At 44.8% G+C, this 20,233-nt stretch overlaps 1 protein-coding gene across 1 annotated transcript in view; it reads left to right on the forward strand.

The window, feature by feature from the left end:
- Positions 1 to 20,233, forward strand: part of LOC110214279 (microtubule-actin cross-linking factor 1, isoforms 6/7-like) — a 31,729-nt gene that overhangs the window by 4,796 nt on the left and 6,700 nt on the right. Inside the window, exons 7-10 of the mRNA XM_078151805.1 lie at positions 3,251 to 3,413; positions 10,848 to 11,002; positions 11,514 to 11,588; positions 11,894 to 12,011. Of these exons, the coding sequence (XP_078007931.1) occupies positions 3,251 to 3,413; positions 10,848 to 11,002; positions 11,514 to 11,588; positions 11,894 to 12,011 (511 nt within the window). The remainder of the gene's footprint in view (positions 1 to 3,250; positions 3,414 to 10,847; positions 11,003 to 11,513; positions 11,589 to 11,893; positions 12,012 to 20,233) is intronic.

Genomic DNA, 20,233 nt, shown 5'->3' on the forward strand with positions numbered 1-20,233 from the left:
ATCTAAGACAGGATCTGAACTCAGTTCTTTTTTGTTTTGTTTTCTTTCCTTTTTAAAAATAGTATTTCCCCCCAATTATATGCAAAGACAATTTTTAGCATTCATTTTTGCAAGATTTTGAATTCTAAATTTTTCTCCTTCCCTTCCTTCTTCCTAAAATGGTAAGCAATTTAATACAGGTTATATATGTGCAATCATGTAAAACATATTTCTGTATTAGTCACAATTATGAAAGAAGAAACAGGCCAAAAGGAAAAAAAAAACAAGAAAAAAATAAAGTGAGTGAAAAAAGTATCCTTCAATCTGCATTCAGAGTCCATCAGTTCTGTACCTGGGTATAGATAGCATTTTCCATCATGAGTCCTTTGTACTTGTCTTGGATTATCGTGTTGTTGAGAAGAGCTAAATTGTTTCTAGTAGATCATCACCCAATGTCTCTGTTCCTGTGTACAGTGTTTTCCATTTCACTTTGCATCATGAACTCAGATCTTCTTGACTCCAAGTTCATCTCTTTATCTGCTCTGACTCCTAGCTAACTCCCCTCCCCTAGATCAGCCCTCTCAGAGGCAGAACATCATCCCCACCCTCTACCCCCAACTCTGTCTTGGGGGCTGAGAATCATAGAAGCCCAGAATCTTAGAGTTAGAAGGGACGTCAGAGAGTTTCTAGTTCAATACGTCCCTTACTGGGAATCTCCTCCTTGGCATCTCCAAGAAATAGTTGTCTAAGTTCTGTTTAAAGACCTCTAGTGACTAGGAACTTACTACCTATCTTCTCAGAGGAAAAAGTTCCAGCCTCATATTGTGCGGGTCTGAGACTGCTTCCAAGAGATTCCAGTTCTTTGGCCCTAGGGCTTCCCCTTTCATGACTTTCTAAGCCTTTCCTAATGACTAAGCCCTAGTTCAAAGCACTGAACTACTTTGGTCCCTGAGATTCCTGGCTCCTCGGACTCAGGCCATCCCTAATTCCCTTCCCCATCCTCCTGCCACTGACCCCACCACTCTGTTTGGGGCTCGGTGCCACTAACATCCAATCTCTTTTCCCTTTCCTGTCTACATCTGCATGATCTAGGTCACAAGTGTATTTTCCTAGGGTTTCTCTACAGTGGAAAGGAGAACACTGGGATTCAGAAATCATACATCATGGGAGGGTCATGGGAGGGACATGAAGATTAAAAAAATAAAACTCTCCAGTCTCAGACTAGGCAGTGCTGGAACTTTCCAAGTGATGGTCCCAGTCTGGAGTCCTCCAGGCTCAGATAGGTCATCATGGTTCTTGCTCATCGAGGAGCTTGTCTCTCCTTCCTGGGCCTGGGAGACAATAAAGTCTTCAGCTTCCAGGCCCTATTTCAAGATTGGCCAACGGGAGTACTCTGGATTATTTTCATTTGCCCAACCTTTAATCCCGGGCTCACTCTCAGCTAGTTGTGAAATCTCCTGGTGAAATCATGGGATGTGGGTGCTAGACAGCTCTCCACCCTCCATCCCCCTTCCATCCAAGGAAAATAAGGAAAGACAGACAGCATAGACAAAACTTGGCTCGAAAATCCAAGTCATGCAACCACAGGTTGCCTCAAAGTTCTCCCAAGGATACCCTTCTCCTTATGGAGAGACACTGTGAGACACATCGCCTGTGCTCTTTGCCCCCAGCAGCAGCTCTCCACCTATTGGTAGGGGCTCTGGGAGCTTAAGCCCCAACCGTGCTGATTTCTAGCCTGCTGGGCTTCAAGCTGATGTAGGGCCTGATGCTTCCTTCCTCTGAGAATGAAACTTTGGGGAAATGTCTCTCATTCTCTTTTCAGAACATCAATGGGCCTCACTCCTAGCCAAAACCTCTCCTAGGCTCTTGGACCATAGTACCATCTGTCTCACTGCTACTTATTGTCCTGGCTGAACATCCTCATGGCATACTGAGGCCCAGTTCTGTCTGGCTTATCCCTGCTCATTATCCTGGTCAAACCTCCCCCGGCTCCCTGGCTATGGGGTCTTTTTAGCTCACTACCAATCATCAGCATCTTAGGGGGAAAAAAACCCAACTTTTCCCCAGTCCCTTTGGCCCCTACTATTGTCCAACTCATCATCATTCATCTACCTCATTGAACTTCTCCCTAGTCTCTGGTACCTATTTATCTCATTTCCAGCCACTTTTCATCCTGGCCAAGTTCACCCCCAACCTCAATCCCTGTGGCCTCCATTACTATCCTATTCATCACTATTCACTGATCTGGCCAAACTTCTGGGACCTTCCATGCTCCCTAAACCATCTTGCTCACTATTGTCCGTATACCCCTCTAGACCACTGGCTAATACCTTATTACCAGCCTTGGGTCCCCTGGGGCCATCTGGCTAAGCCATCTGTGGGCTCACTAAAAGCTTGGCTATCACATGGTCATCTTATTTGGTCTCCCTATTGGCCACTTCTGTAAGGAGCTGCCTGTTCCTCTGTCCAGTAGGTTGGGCTGAACATGCTCCTTCTTATTCTTCCCTCCCTCTTTGGCACCCCCTTTTCACCCACTTCCCCTGTCCTTCTAGAGATGGGCTTTCTTACCTCTGCCCCAGCTCTCCAACTGTACACCACCTTTAGATTCTTCCTGGATTTCCTCCATTCTTCTAAGGTCGCCTTGAACTCTAGAGCCTCTTTGATTCTAGTGCCTTCTTGGGTCTCAGGCTCCCAGATTTCCCCCCTTGCCATCCTATGTGGCCACAAGATGGCATAGCGAATACATGACCAGCACTGAGAGCCAAGGGTTTTCTCAGAGTTCCTCAGAGACTCCTTGTTGGCAAAGCTTGGCTGAGAAGCAGTCAGAGGCTTCCAGAATGGAGGTGGGAAAGGCTGAACTGGAGAAATGGGAACCAAGACAGATGGTGTGGATAGCAGGGAGGAGGGAGGCAGTTGAGGACAGAGCAGGTATGTGAAGGAGACAGGAAAGGGTGCATGGGAATGGTTGGAGGTCTTAGTTTCAAGGTGCAGGGCCATTAATCCCCTGGGAAATGTTGAGGTTACACATGACCACAACAGAGGGCCCTGAGCCCTAGACATAGCATTACCTGCTGGAACATGGAATTTGAGAGCATTGGTGTAGCACCTATAGATATATTCATGTTTTGGCAACTCAGGGGCTTGGGTCCAGATATTGTGGGGTTGGCCTAGAGTTGGAGGACAGCATGGAGAAGGTCACCAAGCCAACTATCCCATTTTCCCAGCCACTGTTTAGAGGGTTGGACACTGATGGCTCCCTCCCTTTCCTTAGCAAGCAGCCTTTGCACACTTTGATTTTGGCGGATGGCGGAAACGATACTTACAGTGGATCAGCCATAGAAAGTCCCGGCTCCTGGATGTGTTCCGTGCCATTGACCGTGACCAGGATGGACGAATCACCCACCAGGAGTTCATCGACAGCGTCCTTGCCTCCAGTGAGCAGGACTTTCAGGGAGTGGGATGGACGGGGATGGACATGGTCAAGGCAGAAAGAGGATGATAGGAGGGGGTGGGGGAGAGATGGACCAGGCCTAAATAGTCCAGATAACTTTGCCACATCTTCTTACTTGCCTTAATAAGTCATCAGCAAGCCTTTACTGGAACCTGTCCCCACCCCCTGACCCTGCCCAACCATGAGGCCCAGCCCCATGCCATAGCATATCAGAGTTGGAGGTTACATACTTGACTAAGAATTCCCTCTACAATAGAAGTGACCACCAAGTGACCATTCAGCCTCTGATTGAAGATTTCAAATGAGGAGAGAGCCCAGTATTTTCAAAGGCAGCTTATCCCACTTTAGCAAGATAGCTCTAATTTTTAAGAAGCTATTCCTGACATCAGGCCTAAATGGACTTTTTCGGCTCCCATTACCCCACCCATTACTGCCAAGTTCTTGGCCCTCTGGGGCCAAGCTGAGCTAGTCTAATCTCTCCACCTTTGCATCCTGCTCTACTCCCTGCCCTACAGCTTCTCTCCAACAGGCCAAACATCCCTAGTTTCTATAACTGATCTCCTGGCCAGAGTGGCCTTTACCATTCTAACTGTCCTCTAAATACTTTCCAGTTTTTCAACATTCTTCCTGTGCCACTTACTAATTAGGTGACTTTGGACTTGGCACTTAACTTCTTTGGAACTGTTTCCTCATCTATGCAATGATGGGATTGGACTATATGACCTCTGAGGGCCCTTCCAGCCCTAGATCTCTAATCCTATGAATGGATCCAGAACCAAATACAGCACCCTAGATGTGGCCTCACCAGAATACAGCAGGACTGTCACCTCTCTAGTCCTGGATGCTCTACCTCTCTTGATGCTGCCTAAGAACACTTTAGCTTTTTTGCCAGCTTTTTTTGACTACTGTTGACTCATATTGAGTTTACAATCCACTAAAATCCCCAGATCTATTTCAAACTGTTGTCTAGCCATGTCCTTTCTCATCTGTGAAGCTGATTTTTAGAACCCAAGTGTAAGACTTTACATTTATCTTTATTATGTTTTAGCTTACAAGATTTGGCCCAAAATATAGTGTCACATTGAATTCTGATTCTGTTATCCAGTATATTAGGAAAACCTCTTAGCTTTGAGCTATTAGGACATGCATGCCATTTATACCTCTATTAGAGTCATTGATTAGAATGTCAGCTATTACAGAGCCAAGCACGGGTCCCTGGGACATTATAAGAGAACTCCTTCCCCACTGACATCAAAGTATTCATGACTTCTCTTTGCAGTGGTCATTCTACCAGTCCCGAATCCATCTAATTGTAATATCTAGTCTATCTCTATTTCTTCCACAAAAGTCACATGAGAGACTTTCGTCAAATGCCTTGCAAAAATCTAGATAGATTTATAGCATTCCGCTGATCTTAAGGTCTAATAACCCTGTCAAAAAAGCAAATAAGGTTAGTCCGGCATGACTTATTCTTGATGAAGTCATGCTGGCTCTCTGTAATCACCATTAACCACCCCTTCAATGACACATTCCAGAATTTTGCCACAAATCAAAGTTAAGCATTCAGGCCTTTACTTTTCAGATTCCATTTTCTTCCTTTTTTTGGAGATATTTGTCTTCCTCCAGTCCTGTGGCACTCCTTCCATTTCTGTGATCTTCCAAAGATCCATTGACAGGGTAATCATGTTTGCCATTTATATTGGTACCCTAACACATAGTTCATCTGGCCGCAGTGACCTGAAATCACCAAGGTGAGACAAGGTGTATGTGACCAGGTGGCCCAAAGAGATAAATGTAAAGGCACAGGGCCTCACCTTTTGGTCTGGCTAAGGATCTTGGGACAAGATGTGACTCTGGCTCAATGGGATAGTCAGCAATGCTCTAAGGTAGTGGACAGCACAGGCTGACTGAGAACCATAGCCACTTAAGGCACCCTCAGGGTAAGTCCCGCCATGGTGCTGCTCCATGCAGGACAAGAGTTCCGGGGGGTAAATCCCAGTCCACGCCCATCACCCTTTCTTCTTGCTGCTATAACCCCAGAACAGTCTCCAAAGCTCCACTTCACTCACTAGGGTCCTGCTCAAAGGTGGTATGCGCTGTGAGTCTCCCACTATTGTCAGTACCACTGCTGCCTTCAGCCTCCTTGATAACCAGAAGAAGCAGAGTTCTTGTCTCCACCACCGCCGGGCCCAGAGCTGCCTCCTCCTCTACAATCCCTTTGCTCCATCAGGGGCTGCCACTTCTTCCTCAAACTTATCTAGTTCCTCCTCTCCCTCCTCTGTCTCCAGGGGAAGCCATTTCTCTCCATCCAGACTCTCCAGAGTTCCCTGAAACTCCCTGATCTCTTCCGAGAAGCTCCTTTTGGTAACCCTGCTGGTCTCTCCCAGCTCTGATGTTCTGAGGTGCTGGGATTCCAGGCTCCCAAGCTTCCTCCTATCCCTTCCCAAGGATGGTGGATGCCTTACATTAATTACATTGTACCACAGCAGCAGAACAAAAAGAACATCCCCATCAGTTAAAGGTGTCACCTTACAGTCTCAAGGAATGACAGAAATGTTCCAGTCCAAGGGCACTGGTTCTTATTATCTCCAGTCCTCATGGAAGGGCTCCAAGGGCCCAGTCTGACTGAGCAGGGCTCAGTCAGGCTACATTCACCATCCTGTGACCTTGGCAGGTCCTGGCTCAGGGAAACTTACTCTGACAGCCAAGACTCAGGAAGGGTTTGGGCGCCGCCGAGGCTCTTGGCTAGAGGCTGCTTTTCTCAGCAGCCCCAACAGGTTCCAGGACCAGAGTATGGCTGAGCAGAGCCTTCCCAAGGCCAAGCAGTGGAAAAAGGCCCAAGAGAGGCAGCCCCCAGACTCCTGCTGCCATTCCCCAGAGGCTAGCTAAGAGAAAAGAAGTCTCCCATCGCCATCTAGCCATCCGTTTACTCATTTACTCTTCCCCTTTTCACTGCTGGCCTACAGGCACCTGGTTTCTTCCCAGGCAGGGGCAAGGCAGCAGTGGGCAAGCAGCCCTGAACTGAACTCAGAGGCTCTGGTCTCTGTTTTTTCTTCCCTGGCAAGGCAGGTAACAAATTCAGATCCTTGGGCCCTGCAGCGTCTACCTTCACTCTATTGACTCCTGACTCCCCGTCTCCTGGCTGAACTCAAAGGAGAAGGGTTTGTCTCTACTGCAGTGCATTCCTTTCCCATCTATACCCTGGGCTTAAGCCACTCACTGTGTATTGATGCTATCCGTGCTTTCCTTCATTCCTTGTCCCTGGGGTTCACATCTCATCCCAGCCACCTGCTAAGATTGCTGCTCCCCTTGTTTGACATCTCTAGCCCTTTAGGATCACAAATTCTAGGTCTCTCCATCATAGGTTTAGAACAGGAACATCTCAGAGACCGACTAATCCAACCTTCATTTCACAGATGAGGAAACTGAGGCAAACAGGTTAAGTGACTTGCCTAGAGTCACACAGCTAGCAAACACCTAAGGCAGGATTTGAACTTAGGTCTTCTAACTCTAATCAGTGTTTTAGGATCACTTTGGGATCTGTTCTCACGTGGAACCATAAAGTCTCAGTAACTACCAGGGTCATGCTCCCTTTTCTGCCTCCTGAAAGTTCACAAACCATCTGTTTGTCTTCCCCTATTTCACCTGTTTTCCCAATTGGGAGATAACTCGCGTTCTCAAATCTTCAACAGAGCTGAGATGATGGGCTGACTTTGAGCCCAGTGACTTCAACCAGCATTCAGCTCTACCCACTTTCTTTGCTCTTCCTGGAGGAGTCATCCTTCAACTCACTGTGTCCTCTGAGACTCTTCCAGAATCAGGCTCTTATGATTGTACCATAGAAAAGAGACTTTAACCTACAAAAATAATTCTGAAAATTCCCATCTACTACGAGAAAAAGGGTGAGTCTTTTCTTTTGACTGCCATACAATACAGGCTTCTCCAGCCCACATGGCCCCAAGCCACCTCCTCCCTCTGACTCAGACTTTCCTGGCCTTCATGTTCTGGGTTCCTCAAGATGCCTGGTTTTCCCTGTTTCCATGTCCATTGCCTGGTAGTATCACAGCCCATTACCAAATTCTGGAACCACAGAGTCACAGAGTAAGGAGGGACCTCTGAGATCACCCAAACCACTCCCTACCTAAACAGGAATCCTAGCCACAACATTCCCCATGAAGGGTCACCTGGCCTCTGCTTGAAGACCTCCAGTGGTGGGAATAACCATTAATGGGAATGGCTACTAACTCCTAAGACAGTCACTCAATCCACTTTGGGATGGTTTTCATTGGAGACATTTTTTCCCCTTAGAACAAGACTAAATTAGTCTCTCTTGAAGTTCCACAATTGATATTGGTTTTGCCTGCCTGGGCCAAGAAGAATAGTTTCTCTTCTAGGGGATAGCCCTTCAAATACTGGAGACAATTATTGTGTCTCCCTTAAGTCTTCTCTTCTCCAAACTAAGCATCCCCGGTTCCTTCATCATCCTATGAGTATTTTTCAACTTAGCAACATCCTTCCTGAAATGTGGTGAACAGAACTGAACACAGAAGTTTAGAGGTGGTCTCACCAGTCCAATGTTCACTAACAATAATAATAATAATAATAATAATGGTATTATATTATTTATTATTACTATATCACCATTATTAATTAGCTATTAAATAATGCCTTAAGTTTAGCAAGCATTCGTCTTATTTGACCCTCACAACAACCCTTTGAAGTAGGCACTATTATCATTCTCATGTTACAGAAGAAGGAAACTGAGTCTGGAAGAGCTGCCTTGCCTGGGGTCACGTTTTGAATGAATCTCTGAAGCAGGATTAGAATTCAGATCTTCTTGACTTTTAAGTTTCTATCCACTATACCACCCTGCTTCCAGTACCTCTCAATGCAATTTAAGATTACATTGGCTTTTTAGTTTCTATGTTACTCTATTCACTCTTAGGCAGTTTTCAGTCCACTAAAACCTCTAGGTATTATTATTTTATGAACACTGTTTTTTTAAAACAAGAGCTTTTATCTACACCTGTCTCTCCTACCTTGGATTTGTGAAATTAGCTGGTGGTTTTGGGGGGTTTTTTAGCCTTAGGTGTAGAGCTTTACATTTATCCCTAGCAAACTTCATCTTATCAGACTTGACTAGGGCCTGTCAAGCTCTCTTTGAATCTAAGCTTGTCATCCCCTGTGTTAGTCATCCTTCTAAGTTGCACTTTCTATTGACATTTGCAGCTTCTAGGATAGTTCGTTGGAAAAAAAAGTTGAACAGACCAGGGCCAAGGACAGATTACTGGGGCACTTCTTTCCACTCCCCCTTTTCCATTAATCATTACTCTTTGGGTCCGACCATTTCAAACAGTTCTGAATCCTCCTAAGTATGCTTCCAGGTGGCTGGTGGCTTGAAGTCAGGATGACCTGAGTTCAAATGTGACCTCAGACACTTCCTAGCTATGTGACCCTGGGCAAGTCACTCGACCCTGTTTGCCTCAGTTCCTCATCTGTAAAATGCACTAGAGAAAGAAATGGCAAATCACTCCAGTATCTCTGCCAAGAAAACTCCAGTGGGGTCACAAAGAGTCAGACTTGACTGAACAACAACAGACTCAGTTCATCTGCCCCACGTGTCTTCATCTTGTCCATAAGGCTGTGATGGGACACTTTGCCAGATAAAAATAATAATAATTAACCTTTTTATAGTGATTTAAGGTTTACAGAGTGCTTTACACATATGTCATTTTATCTCTATAACTTGGGAGGTAGGTGCTATTAATATCCCCACTGTACAGATGAGGAAACTGAGGCAGACAGGAGTTAAGTGACTTGTCCAGAGTCACACTACTAGTAACTGTCTGAGGCTGAATTTGAAATCAGCTGTTCCTCACTCCACAGCCAGTAATCTTATCTACCATACCACCTAACTACCTATGTTGACCTGCCTGTCAACAAAGGAATGAGGTCAGTCCAGCATCACGTGTTTCTTAAACCCAGGCTGGCTCATCAGGATGGATGTTTCCAGAAGGGGTTCTTTTTTTAAATTTTATTTTGGAGGCAATCGGGGTTAAGTGCCCGGGGTCCCATAGGTGATTCTTCATATCGTCCATTCCATTAGGCATTCTAGAATATTCCCAGAAATCACGGCTGAGTTCACCAGGTTTGCATTTTTTGAAAAATTGGGACTAATGTTTGCCGGTCTCCAGTCCTGCCACACCTCTCCCATTTACCTCAGCTGTGAAAGAAGATTGAAGGGGGCTTGGCAGTCACACCCACGGTTTCTTTCGGTTCCATGGGGTGTGGTTCCTCTGGGCCTGTTCTTTTAAACTCATTGAGGGCAGTTAGGGGCCCCACTTAGCAGCTCCTCAGTTATCTCGGGTTTCAGTTTCCTGCTAACCATTTTTGTTCTACCCTTCTTAGTACAAAAATCATAGGATCATGTGGATTATAAAATTAATCATAGGTTATATAATTAATCCCATGAGCATATAATGATCTTAAGATTTTTGTACAAGGAGAAGGTAAAACAAAATCATTCTCCTTATTAGGAAAAAAAAAAGATGCCGTGTTTTGTTTTCTCTCTGTCATCTGTTCCATTCTCCCAGGGCTCTACCACACCCCCCATGCCGCAGTATCATCCCTTCTTTGATTTTTCTCTTGCCTCCAACATCAGTTTGGACTAGACCCAGGATTACAATTGGCAAAGGGAACTTGTGGGTCACTCTTGCGGGTCAGCCTCCGAAGCCTCAGCCTCCAGTCTTAAAGAGTTGTTTGGGGGGTGGGGGGAGATTGAGAATTTAAATGACTTGCCCAGGGTCATGTGTGTCAGAAGCAAGACTCGAACCCAGATTTCCTGGCTCCAAGACCAACTTTCACTCCTCAAATGACTTAGTGCTGGCATTCAGTGCAAGCGTTAACTCATAATGAGCTCGAGGGCAACCGACGCTGCTCTATCAGGATTATGCCACCCTTTTTTATTCATCTGTCATTACCTGACTTTGTTTCTACATGCCTTTAAAAATCTAAATTGCTTGGTCACTCCTCTGTGTAAACACATCTATCTCTTCAGGCAGCTGCCCCTTTTCTTCCTAATCTGAATCATTCTGTCTTTAGAATTTCCTTCTTGAGGTTTTCCTGTCCTTGTGCTGACCCCTCTCCTCCTGAACAATTTTATGCTTTGAAGAACCACTTCTCCTGTCTCTGAACTCTGAGATCCGCTTGTTGAAATTAAGGATGCCTGCCGGGTTACGCCTGGCTTTCTTCCAGCCTCTGAAGTGATTTCTCAGATGGAATGGTCACTTTGTTCTCCTAACACCAGCTTGGGGCCTTGGGGGTATCAAATTCAGAGCCGTGGTACAGTTGCCCCAGGTCTATCATGGGAGAGCACATCCCTCACCTCCCTTCTTTCTATCCCTCGTGCCCATCCCAGGCTTCCCCACCAGTCTGCTTGAGCTGAGTGCTGTGGCCAGTATCTTCGACACCAATGGAGATGGAGTTATTGACTATGGTGAATTTGTCAGTGCACTGCACCCCAGCCGGGACCCCCGAGGCCGGGGTCCTGATGCAGAACACATCCAGGATGAGGTACTGGCAGAACATGGCCTGGGGGCGATGTGATAATAAGGGAGCTAAGGTGATGGGGCTGGAGGGACCGATGAGGATGTGTTCTGGATGGGTTGGGGATCAGAGATTCAGTACTAGGACCCAAGGGCATGGAGGAGAGAGAGGGGAGGGGACTCTGAAAGGTGGAAGGGCATAAGAAGAGAAGGGTAGATGCAGGGAATTGGAAGCAAGAGGGATTCAATGGAAAGAGCACTGATTCTGAAGTATAAGAACCTGGCTTCAAATTCTGCTTCTAATACTCACTACCTGTGTGATCTTTAGCAAGCTGATTGACCTCCATTTCCTCATCTGTAAACTAATGGGGTTGTTCTAAATGACGTCTGAGATTTCTTCCAACTCTACGTCTTTGAACCTCCAAAAGGGAGGAAGAACTCTGGGGAGGGGCTGGAGGAAGGGATTAAGCTGGAGTCTGCTTTTTGGAAGAATAAAAACCGGGGGTCCAGCCACTAGGTCATTCCTCTCTCTGGTCCAGGTAAGGCGACAAGTATCTCAGTGTCAATGTGCCAGGCGCTTCCAGGTGGAGCAGATCAGTGCCAACCGCTACCGAGTAAGTGCTCCTGTTCTCCCTACACACAACCAACCCCCTACTTCCAACATACATAATCACGACTATCTCACTTCTCGATCCATACATACCCAGCCTTCTCTGATTCCACCACCCCTGATTCTTTCTTTCCCTGTGTCTGGCTTTCCTATCTCACCCAGGTGCCTTCTCTGCCTCTGCCCCTTTGCCTTCCTCTCATTAACCTTCTCGGTCACCTTCCACCCCACCCCCCACCCCCTACCCCATTCTAGGTTGTTCTGCCTTGGCCCAGGGTGGCATCATCTCTAACCCCTTCTTCTTCCATTCAGTTTGGGGAATCCCAGCAACTTCGACTGGTACGGATCCTACGAAGCTGCCTCATGGTCCGTGTTGGAGGTGGCTGGATTGCGCTAGATGAATTCCTGGTCAAGAATGACCCTTGCAGAGGTAGAGCCATTGAGGAACTGGGGTGGGTGGGGAGGGAAAATCAGTTAGAACACTTAACTAAATGTATGTTGAGTTTGCCATATTGCTGGCAAAGCCCTATGTGCTTAGCTCAATATGGGGGGGATGCCAAGTCCTTGGCTTGTGAAAGCTAAAAGCCTGGAAGAAACAGAGGGTGAACAGACCTAAGCCTGTTCTCATGGAGCTCCCAGTCTAGGAAAGGCAGAAAAACAGTCCTGAGCACTGTCCTCAGGGAGCTTTACAGTCTGAGAGAGACCGAAGAGGTAACTTAGCTCCTTTCCTTAAGGAGCTATCAGTCTGTGGGAGACAAAGGAAAAGAGCAAGCCCACGTTCTGACTTTGGGGAGCTCCAGATGTTGGGGGCAGATAAGACCCTTGCAAAACAATAGTCTGAAAGGGGTGGGCTATAGCAGGCAAGTAAGGAAGAGGTGAGACTAAGGCTGGCCCAGGAGGTGGATCAGTAGAGAAGAGAAAAAGCCATCCCAGGTGATGGGCATTGCATGAACAGTGCAGGAATGAGCCCGATGCATTCTGGAGGGGGTTGGGCGTGGTGGGGGTGGGGTGGGGTGGGGGGGTGGAGAGATGGACTGTACAAATTTCATCCTGATTGGAGCAGAGATTGTATGTAAGGGAGAAACATTGGATAAGGTTGGAGAGGTAGATGTGAGCCAGCTTGGAGAGCCTCAAATGTCAGGCTGAGTGATTTGAACTTTATGCTGGAGAAAATGGCTAAATAGAGAAACACTGAAGGTTTTTGAGCAGGGAACTTATACAATCGGAGTTTATTTAGAATAAGGATTCTTAAACTTGTTTTGTGTCCTGGGTCCCTATGGTGGTCTGGTGAAGTCTTTAGACCTCTTCTCAGAATCATATTGTTAAATACACAAAATAAAGTACATAGAGTACAAAGGAAACCAGTAATATTGGAGTATAGTTATAAAAATGTTTTTTTAAAAATTCACAGACTCTTTAAAATCTATGCCTGGACCCCTTGGGGGTCCATAGGAAGTATATGATTAAGAATCCTGGCTTTGGAAAGACTAATTTGACAATGTGTATCAGTCCTGGGGGAAAAGGATAAAGGGAGGAAATAATGGAGATGAAGAAGGCATTGTTAGCATCACTCTGTGTTTACTAAGGGACAATGTGTTCCGTGTTGCTGAGATCATTGCTGTTATCCTGATGTTCTGAAGAGAGAGGAGGAGGACCACTGTTCTTAAGAGACAGAAGACCAGTATTGGCTCTGACACTTAGCTTAAGTGAGACTTAATGTGGCAAGTTAATGCTTGTGAGCTTTGGCTTCCTTGTTTTTAAAATGGTGGTAGTGATGATTGTTTATAGGGCAATTGGTCAATTGCCTCTGTAAATTCCCAAGTACTCTAGAAATTATAATTATCAAGGAAGGAGCAGATTGGTAGCATCCATCGAGCCCAAACAAGAGTCTCTCACCAGGAAATGCATCCTTGGGAGGGCATGGGAGGGTTTGTATCATAGACTTATAGCTGGGAGGGTCTTTAGAGGTCTTCTAGCCCAACTTCTTCCCTTTAGACATGAAACTGAGGCCCAAAGGAGTGAAATTATTTGTCTAATGTCATGCAGCTGGTAAGCATGTAGCTAGGTGATGCAATAAATATACTTCTGGACTTTGGGAGTCAAAAAGAACAATGTTCCATTCTTGTGGTGAACACCTTTTAGCTGTGTGGCCCTCAGGAAATCAGCCTCTGTTTTCTCATTTACAAAATGGGGGTAATAAGAACATCTACCTCATACAGTTGTTTGACAACCTTAAAGTGCTATATAATTGCCAACTATTATTGTTGTTGGAGGAGAAGCTGGGATTTGAATTCAGGTCCTCTGACTTGGAATCCCGTGCTCCACTGGGAAAGGAACATAGAAGGTGAAAAGTACTGAGAAAGGGTCAGACCAGAAGCATTCATCAATTATCTGAGCGAGGGTCCAGGAGATGCAGAATTCAGGAGAACTGAAATAGGTTCTAAGCAGATTATAAGCAGCAGAGATAAGATTTTGTTATCTCCGTTTCAGCGTCCCCCAAGACCCTGGGCTTACGCAGACTCGATTCAATCCCAGGGAGCTCCCCTAGAGGGTCAGTTTCACTCTTTGCCTGGTTGACTCCATTTGAAATAAGTTACTTCAGGAATTCCCCGAGCTGTTCTCTTGCTCGCTTGTTCCTTATTTTGGGGGGAGGGGGCATCAACTTCCTGTCAGTCATTTTCCTTCTCAGGAGGACAGAGCAGTTCTGTCCTCTCTCTGTTGCCAGTTATCACCATCCCATCCACTCCATCTCTTCTCTGATCCGCCTTTTTCTCTCACTGTAGTTAGGGGTAAGAGAAAACCCCACCTTCTGTTGTTGTTGTCATCATCCTTAGCCTCCCTTACCAATCTCAGCTCCTTCTGAGCTCTAGCATCCTGACACTGTTTCTACAGGACTGTACCACAATCTAAATTCATTCCTTTACCTGGCCTTGCTTTCATCATCAATACATTTCTTCTTTAAAGTTGATCTTCCTGGTAAGCTTCCTGTGCATCCACATTGCACAGATAAATTACTTCAGACAAATCCCATTCCCTCCCCTCCATTGGATAAATTTTCATTTCTGTATTAAGTATTTTACTCTTGAGTACCTCCCATCCTCCTAGTCTAACTTCCCTTGTAGCATTTTAGCTTACTGGGATACTACCTGTCTTTCCTCGGAATTCTCTTCCTTCAAGGTGCAGTTTAAGCACCTTCTTCTGCATGAAGCCTTTCCTAATCCCCTCAGCTGCTAATGTCTCCCCTCCCTAACTACCTTCTTTGTATTTATTCTCCTTCTGTTTATTTTCTAGGTACTTACATATTTGTAAAGCACCTAACAGTGCCTGGCACATAGTAGGTGTTTAATAAATGCTTATTCCACTACTTGTCTCCTCTACTAAAATGAAGCTCTATGAGAATGGGGATTGTTCTGTTCTCTGTATTTGTATCCCGAGTGCCTAACGTGTCCACACCTCATAAACACTTAAGAAATACTTGTCCATTGATGTATTGTAAATACTTTTGACAAGTATTTCCTTTCCCCAAGTCTAGGGAGCATGTCTATTGTGAACTTCTGGGTATCTAAACCACTATTCGTTCCACATTTGTAACTACTTCCTACGTATCCAGCTTGGTAGATGTACATCAGAACTTTTCTCCTTCCTTTTATATTCTAGTGCCTGGAGCATAGTAGGCATTAAATAAACACTTTTGATTGGTTGGGTATAGCCCTTGTTAGATGTACTCCATCCCTTAACAAGAATCTATCCATCCTGTGTTTTACGTGGTGGTACAAAAATTGAAATCCCATTTTCAGACACTAACTTCTTTTTCAAAATAACTTCTTATCAATATTCCTTTTTTTTCCACATAGACTACATTTCCCTCCTATATCTCTTCCCTTCCCTTCTCCCAAATATCTATCCCATGTAATAAAGAACATTGACACTACCTTATTAATCAGTGACAATTCGCTTCCCAAATCTGCTTTTCTCTTCTGAATCTCTTGCTTTTGAGGGGCAGCAGTGATAGAAACCAGTGGTTGTCCCTGTGCTCTTCAAACTCTTGCCATCTTTAGCACCGCTTTCTACTAGTATCATTTGTGCTCACATGAGGTCCCAGAAGTAGGTAATAGTCATCCTTTTTTGTTTTTCTAGTGAGTCCTGTGACATCCTAAATTTATGACTCTAGAAAGATAGCAGAGACTTCTCCTTTGTGGTCTCCATCCTTCCACCCTCCAGTGCAAATGGCAGATTATCTGGAAGGGAAAGCACTAGCGACTACAAGGACTGGGAAAGGCCTCCTGCAGAAGACAGACTTGGAGCTGAGACTTCAAGGAAGTCAGGCTTAGGAGACAGAGTTGAAGAGGGAGAAGAGCCTTCCAAGAACGTGAGACAGCCAATGCAAAAGCATGGAATTAAGAGATGGAGGGGCAGCTAGGTGGCGCAGTAGATAGAGCATTGGTCCTGGACTCAGGACGACCTGAGTTCAAATCTAGCCTCAGACATATAACACTCACTAGCTGTGTAACTTAGGGCAAGTCACTTAACTCCAATGACTTTACCAAAAAAAAAAAAGGGGGGGGCGGGGGAAGGACTATAGGGCAGCTAGGTGGCCAGTGGATAGAGCGCTGGCCCTGAAGTCAGGAGGACCTGAGTTTAAATCCGGCCTCAGACCAAACACTTGACCCTTACTATCTGTGTGACCCTGGGCAAGTCACTTAACCCCAATTGCCTAAAAAAAGAGAGAGAGAGAGAGAGAGAGAGAGAGAGAGAGAGAGAGAGAGAGAGAGAGAGAGATGGAACATGTTGGCTAAGAGAAAGCAAATAGGCTAGTATAGCTGGATCATAGAATATATGGGCGGGGTAAAGTGTGATAACACTGGAAAGGTAGGAAGGAGCCAGGTTGTGAAGGGCTTTAAATGCCAAGTAGAAGATTTTATATTTGTTCCCAGAGTTAATAGGCAACATTGGAGTTTATTGAGCTGTGTGTGTGTGTGTGTGTGTGTGTGTGGGGGAAATGACATGGTCAGACATATACTTTTGGAAAATCTCTTTGGCAGCTGATTAGAGGACTACAGTGGGGAAAAATTTGAGGCAGGGATACTGACAACTGTCATTCAGTCATTTTTCAGTTGTGTTTGACTGTGACCCCATTTGGGGTTTTCTTGGCAAAGACAGTGGAGTGGGTTGCCATTTCCTTCTCCAGTTCATTTTGCAGATGAAGAAACTGAGGCAAACAGGGTGAAGTGCCTTGTTCAGGGTCACACAGCTAGCATCTGAGGCTAGATGAGTCTTCCTGACTTCAGGCACAGTGCTCTATCTACTGGGTCCTCAGCTGCCTCCATTGCAATAATCCAGGCAAAAGGTATATGAAGTGTATACTAGGTGTCTACCAGGACTGTAGCTGTATCAGTGAAGAGAAAAGGATGGATGAAAGAAATATGAAGATTTGGTTCATATTTGCTCTCATCCCACTGAGATTCTAGTCTCCTTCCCAGCTATGAGTGACCTAAAAGGATTACTCAATCACAGTGTAGATTTTAATAGATTTATTAAATTAACAAAGTACAAGGTTAGAAGTAGAGAGGCTGTAAGGCAGTCTGAAATCCCAGATCCCCTGAATTCTTAACTACAGTGAAAATGAAATTAGCAGTGTTGGCTTTAAAACTCCCAAGTGGCGAAGCCGCAACACTCTTAGTAATGTCTGAAGTTTCAACATTCCCTGCTCGGTCTTCTGGATGGCTGTTTCCCAGGTGTGCCTGAGTGCCTTTTTAGGAAAACACTTTCCAGCATACTACTTTCAAAGTCATGCTGGGGAAAGAAGAAAATCACCTTCCTTACTGCCTCTGGCTCCTTGCAGGCAAGCCAGACTAGGGCAATTTGGTCCAGTGCCTCAGCAGACTCATCATCAGATAGTCGAAGCCCAGGTTCTGCCTCTGGCATCTTCCTTCTAAGCATACGGTTGGTCCAAGGGGTGGAGCGCTATGGCGAGATCTCCAGTCGCTGTCAGTGACCAACCCCCCTCCATGAGCTCATGATACAAGTGTAAATCCCAACTCCGAAGCTTGGTCATCCTGTCTCTTTTGGTGTCTTCTCCTTACGGCCCTCAATCCTGTTGTTAAATACCCCTCCCCCCTCCCTACAGTGTCATAGTATAGCCACTGCAAGCAAGTTATAGCTGGAGATGTAAAACACAGAGAGAGTCCTGATATGTTGGACTTCAAAGGTGAGACCCAGTGGGATGGATGCCTGAAACTCTTTGATTCCATGTAGGTCTCTACTGCAAAAGCAGAAGAACAAAAAAGCAAATATGGAGTATAAAAGAAAGTAGAAAATAGATTTTAGACAGCAGCCCTGTGCTTGGGACCTAAGCTAGAATAATGCCTTGCTTTTTTAATCCTGCAGGTGAAGCCAAATAATGTCTATATTGTGCTGCTATGAAAGCTGGCATGGCTCCTACAAGTCCATCAGGTTTGACAGCTGCCTAGCTGTTGAAATGGGGGGATGAAGTAGTTACTAATCTTTTCTGGAAAGCTTTAATCTGCAGATCAATAAAGTGCATTTGTTACTTAAAAAAAAATGACCTTAAGCAACTGGTTTTATGATAAATGCCCTGAATAGTTCAGCTCTACACTTCCTTCTTTTCTCAGCTGCCTAGAGATGGTAGGAAAATGGAAAGAGAAACCAGACTCTGCCCAAGTAGAGATTTCATTAATGCAGTGGTTCTTAAACTCTTTGGTCCTGGGACCCTTTACACTCTTAAAATTATTGAGGATCCTAAAGAGCTTTTGTTTATGTGGGCTATTTCTGCAGATATTTACCATGCTACAATTTAAAATGTTTTAAGATTAGGATGAAAATAGTTTTGACTTCACAGACTTCCCCCCTGAAAGGATCTTGCTGATCTCCCCCAGATCACACTTCAAGATCCACTGTATTAAAACAACAGATTATATGAAAGATACAATAGAAAGGCATTGTATAGCAAGGATTTTGAGGAATTTCATGAACCAGAGGATGAAGCATACGTTGGAGAGAGTTTTGCAATCAATGGAGTGAGAAATTAGTGCAGTTTTGGTGAGACTGTACTTACTACAGGGCACCTGGCTAGAAAGAGGAAGTGGATGATCAGTTTGGGAACCAGATCACCACCCTGGCAGTGATAACAAATAACTCGTGTCTGTGTTGTGCTTTAATATTTTCAAAATTATTCCTCCCTGTAAAGTAAATATTACAACGATTGTTTGGATAATACATTTTACGTATAAGGAAAGTGAGATGCAGAAACGTTAAATCACTTTTTCCAGTCAGGCAACCCTTACATATAAGAGTGATCTGGGATCCAACCTCAAATCTCACCTGATGCCAAACCCAATACTCTTTCCACTACATCACTCTGCCTTTCAAAAATCCATGATGTAGTCGCTGGGGGTAATGAAGGGAAGGAAGAATAGACTCAAGAGTATATTTAAGGATAGTGTCAGGATTGCTAAAATTCATAAGGAGCTGAGACTGGCCAAGAGTTCTGAGACTGGGGTAGGGTAGGGGAAGGGTAGCAATGTTGAAGAAAAGGGGAAGACAAACGAAAGGATGACTGCTGCTCTGGGTGGAAAGGGCGGTGATAATGGAGGATGAGATAATGCAAACTTGTTCAGTTCTTTATTTTGCTTCAATTTTTTTCCGCCAAGAAGAATGGCTTCGGACTGGAAAGGACAGGACAAAAATAGCTAATAGGGATTTGATATCCAAGATAAGTTGGAAGATATTAAGAGAGTCCCTACATGCCTTGGGGATAGGTTCAGTTCACCAGGATCTCATGAACTACTTTCTAGAATACTGAAAAAACTGTAAGATGTGGTCACTGAGCCACTGCCAATGATCTTTACAAGATTGTGGAAAAGGGAAAAGGTACTGCAGGATTGAAGGACAAATGTACTGGCTTCTAAGAAAGGGGAAATAAAATGGGACTGTATAAACTATAGGTCAGTGACCTTGATTTGAATTCCCTGCCGAATTCTAGATTGAATTACATAGTTCTTTGAGGTCGGGGCTGGTTTTTGTTCTGTCTTTGTATTTCCATTGCCTTCTTGCACATGAAAAATGCGCTTTAATAAATGCTTGTTGGATTGGATTATTTTGGGTTGGTTACTGAAGATCTCAAAGGGAAAGTGCTTTATCAAGGTCATGTGCTGTCAGACATAGCCAGCGTGTCTATGGATTTTCCTCAGCTCCTTTTTACAAGGGAAGGCTCACTTCGGGGAGGGGAAGAAAGGGTTATATATATGGAAATGACTTACAAAGGGAATCAATAAAACTTTTTTAAAAAAAACATCTGATAGGTCATGCCAGACTAACATCATTTCCTTCTTTGTCAGAGTTACTAAACTGGTAGATCAGGGGAGGGATGCAGAAATTTTAGCAAAGCATTTTACAAAACCTCTCATACTATCCTTGTGGTAAAGACCAAAAGATATGGAGAAGACAATTAAGTTAGGTTCAGAACTGGTTAAATGACTGAGTTCAAAGAGTAATCATTGAGAGTTCCATGTCAACTTTGAAAAAGTTCTCCAGTGGAGTTCTCCAGGGACTTGAGTTTGACCCTGTACTATTTAACGTTTTTATCAATGGCTTCCATAGCACCCCTTCTGGGACTACTCCCCCAATTCCCAC

The sequence above is a fragment of the Phascolarctos cinereus genome, unplaced genomic scaffold (genome assembly GCF_003287225.1).
Source record: "Phascolarctos cinereus isolate Bilbo 61053 unplaced genomic scaffold, phaCin_HiC Scaffold_4;HRSCAF=312, whole genome shotgun sequence".
In the NCBI taxonomy this organism is placed as follows: domain Eukaryota; kingdom Metazoa; phylum Chordata; class Mammalia; order Diprotodontia; family Phascolarctidae; genus Phascolarctos; species Phascolarctos cinereus.